General features: G+C 43.0%; 1 protein-coding gene across 3 annotated transcripts in view; it reads right to left on the reverse strand.

The window, feature by feature from the left end:
- The window catches only part of RMND1 (required for meiotic nuclear division 1 homolog), a 43,192-nt gene that overhangs the window by 27,694 nt on the left and 2,438 nt on the right, over window positions 1–13,060 (reverse strand). For all 3 annotated transcript variants that reach the window (XM_028510837.2, XM_036024898.1, XM_028510836.2), the window contains exons 2-3: window positions 9,201–9,718; window positions 2,462–2,570 (exon numbers count right to left, since the gene is read on the reverse strand). In XM_028510837.2, the coding sequence (XP_028366638.1) occupies window positions 2,462–2,570; window positions 9,201–9,704 (613 nt within the window). In that variant the 5' untranslated portion in view covers window positions 9,705–9,718. The remainder of the gene's footprint in view (window positions 1–2,461; window positions 2,571–9,200; window positions 9,719–13,060) is intronic.

A 13,060-nucleotide genomic window follows, 5' to 3' on the forward strand; every position in this document is an offset into this window, starting at 1 on the left:
GGATCCTCCTATGATGGGTGCATGAATGTTTATAATGTTTATGTCTTCTTGATGGATTCTTTTCTTGAGTATTACAAAGTGCCCTCTGGGTTTCTCTCTACGGCCCTGGTTTTGAAGTCTGTTTTGTCTGAGATGAGTGTTGCTACCCCAGCTTTTTTTCCCTGTCCATGTGCTTGGAATATTTTTTTCCAACACTTCACTTTCGGTCTGTATAGGTCTTTTGTTCTGAGGTTGGTCTCTTGTAGGCAGATTATGTGTGGGTCATGTTTTCTTATTTATTCAGCTACCCTATGTTTTTTTGATTGGAGCATTTAATCCATTAACTTCTAAGGTTATTACTGATAAGTATTTATTCATTTCCCCCCCTTTTTACCTGCGTTCCTCTCTCTCTCACTCTTTCCCTTCTTCTTCTTATAGTAGTCCCTTTAGCACATCTTAGAGAGCTGGTTTGATGGAGGTATATTTTTTCAGCCACCTTTTGTCCAGGAAGCTCCTTACTTCGCCTTCCATTTCAATGGGGAGCCTCGCTGGGTAGAACAGTCTCGGTTGCAGGCCTTTGTTTTTCATTACTTGGAATATCTGTTGCCATTCTCTCCTGGACTTGAATGCTGCTGTTGAGAAATCAGCTATGCTAGCCTTATGGGAGCTCGTTTGTATGTTACTTCTGGTTTCTCCCTTGCTGCCTTTAAGATTCTCTTTGTTTTTAAAACTTGGCATTTTAATTATGGTATGCCTTGGAGTAGGCTTCTTTGGGTTCATCTTCACTGGGACCCTCTGTGCTTCCTGAACTGCATTTTTTTTCCCCTCTCTAGGCTTGGAAAGTTTTCTGTCACTATTTTTTCAAACCGAGTTTCTATCCCTTGTTTCTTTGCTTCTCCTTCCCGTATTCCTATGATTCGAATGTTGTTGCGTTTCATGTTATCGTGGAGTTCCCTTAAGCTATGTTAATATTTTTTGAGTCTATTTTCATACAGGTGTTCTACGTGGGTGTTTCTTTCTACTTTGTCTTCCAGCTCACTAATTCGGTCTTCTGTTACATCCAGCCTGCTTGTAACTCCTTTTACTATATTTTTTTTATTTCAGAAATTATGTTTTTCATTTCTTCCTGGTTTTTGTTTAGAGTTTCTATTTTCTTTTTCATACTGTTGTAGTTCTCACTCAGTTCCTTGGGCATCCTTATAACCATTATTTTGAATTCTATATCTGATAGTTTGCTTACCTGCTTTCCACTTAGCTCTTTTAGTGGGGAGTCTTCCCTTCCTTTTGATTGCAGGGATTTTGCTGTCTTCCCATTTTAGGTGACTCTTTTTGTTTCTGCACTTTCTGATGTTCCACTTTGCTAGCTGTCTTTGTAGGGTGAACCTCTATGGTAGGAATTCTGTGGAATTCAGTGGCGTAGTTTTTTTGATCTCTTTGTCTGGATGCTCTATGGTTGTACTTTCTTCTGTTTATGAAAAAGTATATATAATTTCTTAACCTAAGATTAGGATCCTCAAAATGTCAGAATTCTTGGTAGAGGCTGGGGGATGCAGATTAAGACTAAATCCTAAACTACCTTTTCTGGTGGAACTCAAACTTCCCTAAGTCCTACAGAAGGTAACGTTCACCTATGTAGGCAAGAGCACCATAAATGGAAATGGAAGACTCAGCAGTGAGAATGGTCCACAAAGCCCCCACCTGTGCAGTGCGCAGGCCACCCTGCCCAACTGCCAAGGACAGTTTTCTATCTTAGGGGCCCCAGACACAGCTCTGTTTTTCTAAGTCAATTTTGTCTGTTTTCGCCATCAAATAGAGCAAAGAGTCTGTTCAGATCATCAAGGCTGAAAAGGCATCATGACATTTCAATGATTTCTTCTGGGGTCAATGGCTTTTAAGAATTTTCTCTGTAGCAGGAAGGCTTTCAACCTACTGCTTTTGCTACTTTGAGGTAACTTCATGATTTCCAAAGTGTTCCGAGTTACTTATTTTTTAATATAATATAGGCTATTTTCTCAAGAATCCTTCCTGATGCTATTCTAATCTCAGTTAAGTTCATTTTAATAGTGTGTTTATCTTTTAATTAATCTTCTTAAAGTACTGGATTGTACTCGTAAATTTTTCTTAAAAGGCTCTCCCCAACATTTCTATCAACTTTTTGGTTCTTCAGTAACACTAAGACAACTTTTTAATGAGACCAGAAACCAAGTGTCACAGCCTTTGACCATCCCGAGTATGTACTAGTGATGCTATGCAGCTTAATGGATCTTACTGATTTCAATCTGAGAACTAAGTTCTTTGTAATTTTTTTTAAATTTTGTATCTTTGTACATCATTTGTACAAAGAAGCTCAACACCACTTTTATCATGCAATCCCTTAAATAGAAAATGAAATGTAAGCAAATGCATATTTCAAACAGTATCATAGGGAAATTATTTTCGAATGCACTTTAACATACTTGGCCCCAGGTTCAAGAAGATGTACCTCTAGGCAAGCTCGTCACTTCAACGTATCCGTGAGAGGTCAGGTCTTGAGAAAGAGTGCCGAGGTGATACTCGTCCGCAGTTGCAAACGCCGTGCAGTGCATCAGGTCCTGTTTCGGCGAGATTAGCATGACACAGGTTAGCGAGTGGCTGAAGTGTCTGCAACGGTTGCCGTCACCTCACAGGGCTCCGTTTGGCAAAGCTAGTATTTTTTCAGACATTTCAAAGGCTCATAGAAGAGGTATATTAAGGATGAGAAGAAAGTAGCATCAGGGAGATAGACTGCAGCTGAACCTATAAAAGAATCTGCTCCTGCTGGCCAAAAAGACCAAATAGGTTATGCTGGAAGGAAAGCTGCTCCCCACCTGCTAGTGTTTCAAGCACCGACTGAGCAAAAGATATAGTGGATGAAAGCATTATATAGGTGCCTGGATGAAATGTTGTTTAAAAAGTCTCGCCCTGGCTGGCGTGGCTTAGTGGATTGAGCGCGGGCTGCGAACCAAAGTGTCGCAGGTTCGATTCCCAGTCAGGGCATATGCCTGGGTTGCAGGCCATGACCCCCAGCAACTGCACATAGATGTTTCTCTCTCTCTCTTTCTCTCTCTCTCTTGCTCTCTCTCCCCCTTCCCTCTCTAAAAAATAAATAAATAATCTTTAAAAAAAAAAAGTTTCTCCACCCCTGATTTTCCAAAGCAACATTATTATTTAAGGTCACCTAATAGCTTGTTGTTGCCCTTGTACCGTAAAAGCAGAGATTACTCTAAACCTACAAAGGAATTACCAAACTTTTACTGGCTGATATTAAACAAAAAGCGTGTTGATCTGAGACTGCATCCAGGTCTCGTTAGCGCTTCAGTTCCTGCACTGAGTCTCGTCTGTGTGCATGTGTGAACATTCACGGTTTAGGAATACGTCCCAGTGCGGTGTTTGTGTCAAACTGTAAGTCATAACCCATCACTGAGTCCTGCGTCAGTTTAGTGGCCTAAACGAGCTTAAAAAAAAAATACTAGAGTATATCATTCATAGTAATGATAAATTTTATTTTATGACTTTTTTCTGTCACTTAGATATGTGTAAGTATGTATATATGGTCACCAGGGGCATGTAACATAAAATATATTTCTCACTTTGGATGTGGTCAATAAAATTCAAAAGCTGTTGGCACAGGCACTAAAAAAAGTTCATGCACGGATTGGTTTAAGAATATCAGAATAACAATAATGCCCACTTCAAAGGGTTGCTGTAAGTTTAAACGAACTGATTGATGACAATGGCTTTGAGCTGTGACTGGCACGGTGTTTAACATTTCTTAGATTATAGTTATTAAACCATCAACGTTTACGGGGGTTAAAAAGTCTGTTAAGGAACATACACCTGAATATTCACAAGTTCATAATTTTGTGTTTCATATCTGTTGATCAGAGCGTTACTGGTTCTATTCTTTTGATATTTACGGGGGCTTTGGCCCATCACTGGTCAAAAGAGATTTGTGAGTCACTAAATCAAAATTTACTCCTGGGATTCACTCATCTCCGCTCCTGAATCCCTTCCCTGTCTGGTCCATTCCTGGTATGAAATTCAAGGAGAGTAGTATAGTAAGTCCTTGTTTCCTTCCACTTTTGAAACTTAACTCTGGGCCCTTTCTCAAGAAATGGCCTAACCCTCCTTTGCCTTTTCTTCAATCTGTTACATAGTTCAAATGTGCAGTTCCAAAAGTAGCACAGGTATTCACAGAGGACCTGAGGATACTCACAAACTGAAAAACCTAAAAGTGATCAAATATCTACTCATAAGCAAAATGATTTTAATTCAGTTAAACAATTAAAAGCCACACAAAGCTGAAGCTGCTGTTCACGGTGAGCATGAATCGACGTATTGCCCTCTTTTTCCAGCAAAGCCGATACCCACGGTCACACAGGAGGGTAAAAAACGATCATATGGACCCACACAGCAAAGCATACTTACTGGAGCCTCAGGGTCCCTTAGTTATGCACTTAGGGTTTAGAACTGCTGGTACTATTTGTTCTTCTAAGGGTCCATCAAGTTAAAAAGAGCTGACAGGAAATGAGATTAAGCTGCTGACAGAAAGGAATCCTCTTAAGAGGCGTCAGACCAGGTAAGGACGGCCACAGTAGGCCGGGCCTCCTCTTGAAGGCCAAACTTCCTGAGGCTTGCTAAGCAGAAGCACAGTGCACGAGGCTGGACGTGAGAATGACCTCGGTGACTGACAAAGCCGACACGCTTTGTTTGTTCGGGCTGCAGTGGGAAGAGCAGGAGACAGAGAAGGCAGCGGGCAAGGAAGGAGGTCAGGAGCCATCATTGGGGGATCTTTTCCCAACAACTGAAATGGCAGAGCCTGACTGTCTCTAGAATCGGAACTGTAAGCTTGCTGCCAGAGGGCTACCCACCTTGAGGTGACTCACATAGTGCTTTTAAGATGTGAATTAACTATCAACAATAAAGAACAATTTCACACAAAACCCAGGTCTCCGCCATCTTTCGATCAAGGGGAAAACAGACCAGGGTTGAGGAAGGGGCCTGGGTTCTCCAGCCCACACGGTTCTGCCCACTCCCTACTGTCTCACCTGCTTCACCCCGCCGCCCCCGCCCTTGACACTGACCAGGCCCATCTGTGCTGAAAATTTATGCTATTGTGCACTCTCGAAAATGGGGCAAGGCAAAGCATTTCATCGTCATTTCCATGAGAAAATGTATTCTGAGCTCCAAACAGTCAGATTATAAATAAGTTTTAAAACACAATCTGTTTTTCGCCTAGCCGTTCCAAAGATCTTCTTTGCAGATTTTCTCAAGATTGTCACATTTTCTTCTCTCACCATGTCCTATTTAGTCTGGCTCAAAGTTCTGGCCAATGTCACATGGCGTGTGTGGCCTACCACACTGCTTTCCGCATCCCGAGTCTCTGTGTAAGTTATGGCTTCTTCGATTAACAAAGGACTCACAGAGCTTTTCAGTTAGACTTGGAAGACATATCTATTTTATAGTTTTATTTCTTTTGCTTTTAAATTTCAAGACTGTATTTAAATCCATTTAGCAAAGGAAAAGAGGACAATGGAGGGTCTTGTTTTTGCATTTTCCCCCTATTAGTTAAAGGTGTTGCAACTTTATGAGATTTTCATTTTCATACATGTCTTTCTTAACTTTTTATAGTAAATTACTACCTATTGAGCACTTTATGCATATACACACATAGCACAAATTTAAAGTTTTAAAATGGGGTCAACAATTTATTCTTAAATAAATGTGCCAAAGCAGCCAAAAATAGTCACTGGACTTTAGAACTGAATTTAGGCCTTTCTATTTTAAAATGTTAAAACAAAACAACCCAAAGCCAAGAAAACCACAGCGTTTTCAGTGTGTGTTCCCCCCCGCCCCCGCACCCCCTGGTCAGCGAAAGCATGTTCCAGCAGATGGGGCTAGAAATCTATGTATGATTCTTGTTTTACAGCACCACACATGCTGAAGGAAGCCTTCTCACAAAGAGGAAAGTTCATTTTTCTCACATTCTATGACTGAAGAACGTTACTGCATTACAGCAATGTTGCTTGTATGTTACAATGGGAGAAGTGCATGCTTTTCCTGTTACATACACATTGTAGGTGAATGTCATTAACATAGATACGTTTTATGTTACTGGTGCAATGCTTTAGTTTTAAGCTTTCTGACTGCAACTTACGGTGAGAAATCACTTCGCATACACAGTGCACATATGCATATATGCATACACACCAAGAACTGACAAAAAGCTTCCCCAATGTTTTTTGCCTTAACCGTTTGTAAGGCATTCCCGTACTTTCTTTTCTGTTGCATTAATAAAAAATCCACAACGCACTGGTTAAATTTACCACACACTGGGGGTTCATGGGGAAACCCACCTTGGGGGTCCCAGCAGTCCCCGCTCATGCTGGGCTTGGGCGGCTCAGAGCAGTGCTCTGCACGCTCCGGCATTCTACTCCCGAGGGACAGGGCGTGCCCGGCCGCAAGGGCATCGCTGGGATGAGTTATGAGCCAGTGCAAGGGGGTTTGAATCTCTCAGTGGGCTGTGATCTCTGCCAACAGGACCAGGTGGAGCTGCATCTGACAGAGAGGGTGCCCGACCTCACCCCGCCACTTCTGAGTGCGTGCTGTGTGGCAGAGGAAAGGGGGCCGGCTCAGGAGCACTCGTGGGGAACGAGACAAGCCACGCCCCCTTTCTGGTCCAAAGGACGGTCCCTCCCTGTCTCAGTCCAGAGGCAATCCAGGGGGCAGAAAGGGCTACCGTGTCACAAAGGATTCGCCAGCCCCGTGCCGCCCTCACAGAGACGGAGTGGCCCTCCATTGGGGGTAGTCTTCAGCCCCAGGGAGAGAGTCACACCTAGTCACACCTCAAGACTGTGTTCACCTATGCGAAGAAAGAGCACCAGAAAGGAATGTTCCAATATTGTATTATTTCAGATCACTTCAGAAAGGCTTTCGGAAATGTAAGTTTGTCTAATATTTTCCTGGGCTTTTAGAGAGACATCATATTTTTTTCTGTTTTTTTGCAAAACTCCAACTGAAGTCACATCTATTATGTTACATAATCTCTCTTATATAAAGGACCCAGGATATAAATGACTCCTTAAATTTTGTGATGGAGGAAGTTATTTCTTGTAAGACATTTTTATGTTTTCCTTCTCCCCCCGCCCCACCAGGCAACAAGAAATACATAACCCAGGAGGACTTCCTCCTTTCTTTAATCATTGGGCTTCTCAGAACTCCACGTTCAACGGAATGAGTTATTCATACCAGGTGCTCGATAACACATATTTCTCTGTTCATGTCAACAGTTTGCTCTATTGTAAATGTAATGCTTTTATGATCTCATTTGAAACTGTATTAAATTTTGAAAATCTACTTCAAATCCTTTCCTGGAAGCATAAAAAAAAACTTAAAAGAAAAATAAAAATGGAATTGAGGAAGATTGCTTCCAAGTGTAAGAACAGCCCAGGGAAATAATGCCTTTTTGATAGTTTACAACTGACAACCACAAAAAAGGGTGACATCTTTGTCCTCATCGGCATCTTTGTAAGCAACTTGGTTCTGCGCTGTGCTGCTAGATACAACAAAAGAGGGCAGGGAATTGATCTTCCTCTTTCTGTATGTGCTATGAATTCAGGTTTTTACGTGTAATTTCATCTCAGTCACTTAGATAATGAATTTCCCGGACTATCACAAATCTAAACAATACAATAAAAAAATCAGGAGCTAGGAGGAAGAAATGGTGAGAGCAGTGCATACACACCTCACCTCTCCTTTATATCCTGGGTTCAGAGAAACCATGCACAAATTTAAATAAACCTAGAATCCAAAATAAAAAATCATTCATCGGTGCCTAACTTCATAGCCTGAAGATAACTAATGATGGTGTGCACATCTTTTTCAAAGGAAGTAAAAAAATACAACAAGATTAAACATGCTTAGGGCCTACTCAGAATTGAGATTTTCAGACAGACGCACACGTGCTACCTGTTTTCTGACAGATGGAGCAGGCCTGATCAAGTTTTAAATATTCTACATTACTATTTTTAATTTTTTAAAAAGATTTTATTTATTTATCTTTAGAGGGGGAGGAAGGAAAACATCACTGTGTGGTTGCCTCTCATGCGCCCCCTTCTGGGGACCTAGTCCGCAACCCAGGCATGTGCCCTGATTCTGAATTGAACCAGCGACCCTGTGCTTCGCAGGCTGGCACTCAATCCGCTGAGCCACACCAGCCAGGGCTCTACATTCCTATTTTACATGTTGAGGTGCACAGACATAAAAATCCCTTTGCTTCTTTCCCATCCTTTCCAACTTAATAAACACTAAGTATAAGGCACAGTTCTAGGTATAATGCAAGATAAGAAAGTTAACAAAGGGCTTGACCCTGACCCTAAATATTTATCACTTAGAGGGGAAATATGATTATAGCTGACAAATTCCCATATACTTTGTAAAAGTGAATGAAAATACCTCCTTCAACCTTCAAAGAGTAAAAAAGCAAAAACCTTCCCCTGCTGCCCTGGCTGGTGTGGCTCAGTGGATTGAGCATGGGCCTGAGAACCAACGGGTCGCCGGTTTGATTCCCAGTCAGGGCACATACCTGGGTTGAAGGCCTGGTGCCCAGTTGGGGGCATGCAAGAGGCAACCACACATTGACATTTCTCTCCCTCTTTTTCTCTCCCTTCCCCTCTCTCTAAAAATACATAAATAAAATCTTAAAAAAAAAAACAAAAAACCGTCCATGTCTTTGGATTCAGCCGTGACACGCCATTTCATCTCTCTTCCCATGCTGTCGCCATGGACTAATAAAGGTTTACCTGTCTGCACAGCTATGAAAAAAATTATCATCAATTCAATAAAGAATTCCTACAGCTTGATTTTTTTTTCAAGTGGGTGCTTTTTTTATAGTACCACTCCTAGACTGGATTTAATACTAGCCTTCCTTTTCAAAGTTTCCTTGGGCCAATAACGAACGCTTCTATAAACTATATTTTCACATTTAATTGCCTATATTCTGTCTTTATAAGTATCACAAATTCTTTAAGATTTTGATTCCCTTTGGACAGACCAAGTTTCACTATGTGGCCTCGAGATGTGGAAGAAAGCGCTGTGGAGCTGGTTGCTAGCTCCCTCACACTTGTGGTGGGGCTGCGTGCGACCTGTCGCTTAGGAGTGGATGGTCACTACGGAACCGAAGGGCCCCCGCCGCACGTTTTTACCTCGTTCAGGGACAGAACAGGAAGGTTGGTCCTGGACGGCTGCCTGGTCCTCGATGCTTTCAGTGGTCTCTTGATTTGCGGAAAGTCTTGTTTAGAAACAACTGTTTCCGTGGATGCAGAGGAGTAATGCCTCTCTAGTATTCTTCTAAACCACTGGCGACCTAACAGAGCTGGTCTGTGAGTCGCCTTCCAGTGGGCACCCGACTTCCCGGACGGAAGGTGCGCTCGCCCCTCCTGGCAGCGTGCAGTGTTTAGTGCAGAGAACATGTTTGTGCCTGGTATGTTCCGGTTCCTTTCCAGAATCTGGGACTCGGTCCGACCACCGGCGGCGGCTGTGTCGGGAAAGAACAGATCCAGGTTTCGGCTTCTCGTCAAGGTGCCACGTGCCGCACTCTCAGATCCCTTGAGCGGTTTTCCCGTGCGATGGATGGCTCTTTGGCACTGGCGGGCTTTTGATAAGACACAGCGAGACCCGGCCAGGGCCCGGAGAAGTCTGGCTGACATGACTGCATCCCAAGCTAAAGAACAAGAATTCAAAGGTCAAGTTTAAATAGAGTTTCAAAAAGATACATAACGAAGGGGGCCGGAAGGGGAACACCTGTAACAATGTCAGCAATACAAATAAACACCTATTGTCCTAGGTAACAGGCATATTTCTGTAAAAAAAAAAAAAATCTGCAAAACAGATACATCCTAACCTAAGTCTAGCAAAAAACAAAACGCAAAACTCAAAAACCCCACCAAGGTTAAAATACAAATCTGAGTATTTCTGCCACTTTTCCTTTGACCTTCTTTTGGGACGATGACAAGATTACAAAGCTACTGACGTGACAAGGACCTGGATAAAGGAAACACAGAGTGACGAGAACTCATTTACTTCATCAGCATATCTATTTTTAAAAATCTCTACTTAGAAGTTCCTTTATGCAGAACGTATGCCACCTTCACAGTGAGACAGCAATGCACAAGGGCCAGGCGTGCTTCCAGGCAAGGACCGGGGTCCTGCCATCGTGGTGTCCGTGGTCTCTGGGAGGAGACAGGAACTTTCAACTGCTGATTGTAACTTAGTGGGGAAGGCCCTAGGCCCTGCCAAAGGCCTACATATGAGGTACTGGGGAAATGCCAAAGACACCTGCCCAGTTCTACAAGAGCCAGTTAAGGCTCCCGGGAAGATTTACGCTGCGGCTTGAAGGGCAAGGAGCTTTCCAGGCTGGAGGTGGGCATGGCAGTTGGGGTATCAGACGTCAGACAGGCAGACACACATGCACTCCAGAAAAAGGAAACAGACTGTATATGTAACTGATTTCCCCCCTTATTCACAGTATAAAATAATTTGCTCTTTAAGCCTGTGGTAGGCAATTCACAATTCTTCAAAAAATAACACATTAGGTACGGGGGATTCGGGTATGAATCAACGATCTCTGAATTCACAGTCCAGCAGGGGAAACAGAGAGACTAATGTGATAAGCCCTAAAACAGAGGAAAATATAACACAGGTTACTGTGCGACCCAGGGAAGGGAGTGTCTGGGGTAAGAGGCGGCAGGACAAATTCAGAAGTGACATTTGAACTGGGTCTCAACAGGGCAGAGGGCAAAGCAAACACCCAGGCACGCAGTTCCGTTTACCTGGCCATCAAGTGCCCATTTCAGGGGAGGCCTGAGAGATCAGGACTGAAGAGGAGCCAGTGGCCAGATCACAAAGGATCCTAAAGAGTTTCTGCAGGGTGGGGATGCCAGAGCGCTCAAATGCGAGACTCCCACGGTCAAAGGTACGTCTTGGGAAACGTACCTTTGGTAATGACGTAGAAGAGGGTTAGGGAGAGGCTGAAGACATCACTCGCTGAGACCTTCCTACCCACCAAGTGCTCTAGTGCACCTCACAATTACCCTAGAAGGCACTTCACAGGTGAGGGCACTGGGGCTTAGAGAGACTGCTGGTCACAGTCAGCAAGTGGCAGAGATGTGATTAAAATACCGGCTTTCCCAAATCCAAACACAACACTTGTCACCACTGCCCTGCACCACCTTCCGTTAGAAGGAAGAGGACAAGGATGAGTCACCAGTGATACTCAGGAGGTAGAACCTGTTGCTTTCAAAATATGCCGACAAGCTGGAATTCTGTATCTTAGTCTAGTCCAGTGTGATATTATAGTTCACCTTCAATTAGTACTATTCCCTGCCAGGTGAACCATTGGATTTTGATGAATATACTTATAAAAAAAATTGTATACACAGACCTGGATTCTTCTATTCTCTTCTAGGAAATTCTTACCTCCAAACTCTAAAGTCTACCTTCATGTGGAGGTTACATGAAGCACCAAGACAAAAAAAAGTAAAAGCCCCAGGACAAGCAAGAAGTGTGTTTTCTGTCTCTCTGCTGAGAAAAACAGAGGTGTCGCATTTAAGGCGCCCAACACACAAAAAGGCTCAGACTTTGTTAAAAACTAGAACACATCTCAGGCTCATACGCTCTGAGCTGTACAGTAGCCACTAGGCGCAAGTGGCTATTGAGCACTTGAAATGTGGCTCAGTAAAATCAGAAAAAATTTCTCCTGTACGTTGTATTTTATACAGGGTGGGGCAAAAGTAGGTTTATAGTTGTGAGTATGTGAAAAAGAGACTATTCTTGTATTATTTATTAATTATTGTGTTATTTTCCATATGAACAACTGTAAACCTACTTTTGCCCCACCCTGTACTTAATACAAAAAGTAAACTATCTCAATGATTTTTGTGTTATTTGTTGAAATAATATTTTTAGATATATTGGGATGCATAAAATGAATTAAAATTAATGTCATCCATTTATTTTTACTTTCAAAGCTTCTAGAACACTTGTTCCGTATGAGGCTTGCACTGCACTTGTATAGGACAGGCTGCTCTAGACCTTGTCAATACCAATAACCACAACCTCACACTCTCAATTTCAAACATGCTACCCTCCAAACACCACTTCCGTTCTTTCACGTTCACTGCCTCCATCACCCAATTCCAGCAATCCTTCAACCCAAACAGGACCTGCAATTTGATGATCCAACTACTTTCTCACCGTCCCTCAACCTTCACTTCACTTCTTCCACACCCAGTTTATGTTTCATGGTCTATCACTATAATCTCTCCCCCACCCGCACCTTAAATCCCTTGCACCCCTCTCTCTGCCACTAACCCATGTGACATAACCTCAGTCTGAACTATCATTCACCTAATTTGTGCCTGGACTCCTGCAGCTGAGCACGGCTGGAGACAACCAGTCAATCAACTGACCAACCGTGCACGCCCTCCGGGCTTACTTTGAAATCGTGACCACTCACTTCAGGTGGGCCTTTCATACTGCTCAACATCTTAACCACGTGTCCCTCCCACATCTACTCTCCGCTCTCTCCTCACACCTTCAAGGCCTCCTCTTCCTTTTTCACTCTCAGTAATGACCTTGCTTCCTTTCTGGTCGACAAAAAGAACTTCCACAAGCTCTCTGCTGTCAGTCACCTGCCCACCTATTGCTTCTGTGCCCATAGACTTTGTCATCCCTTCTGCTGTTCCATCTAGAGCCAGGTCCTCAAGCTGCACACTGAATCTCATCCTCCCGTGCCTACAGAAGGAATGAGTAAGCTCTTCCTCCCTTTTCTTCCATGCCATTTATTTTCTCCTCTCCACTGGCACATTCCTATTAGCATGCAGCTAAGCTTTAATTTCTTCCATCTTCTAAAAACCACGGTCCGCTGACTCCATCTTCCCTTCCACATACTATACCTTTTCTCTGCACTCCCTTCCTTTTAGAGGAGTTTTATTTGCTGTCTCCAACTCCTCAACTCCTGATTTCTCTCAAACCCACTCCAATCAGGCTTTCATTCCTACCACTT

This window comes from Phyllostomus discolor, chromosome 4 (genome assembly GCF_004126475.2).
Source record: "Phyllostomus discolor isolate MPI-MPIP mPhyDis1 chromosome 4, mPhyDis1.pri.v3, whole genome shotgun sequence".
In the NCBI taxonomy this organism is placed as follows: Eukaryota; Metazoa; Chordata; class Mammalia; order Chiroptera; family Phyllostomidae; genus Phyllostomus; species Phyllostomus discolor.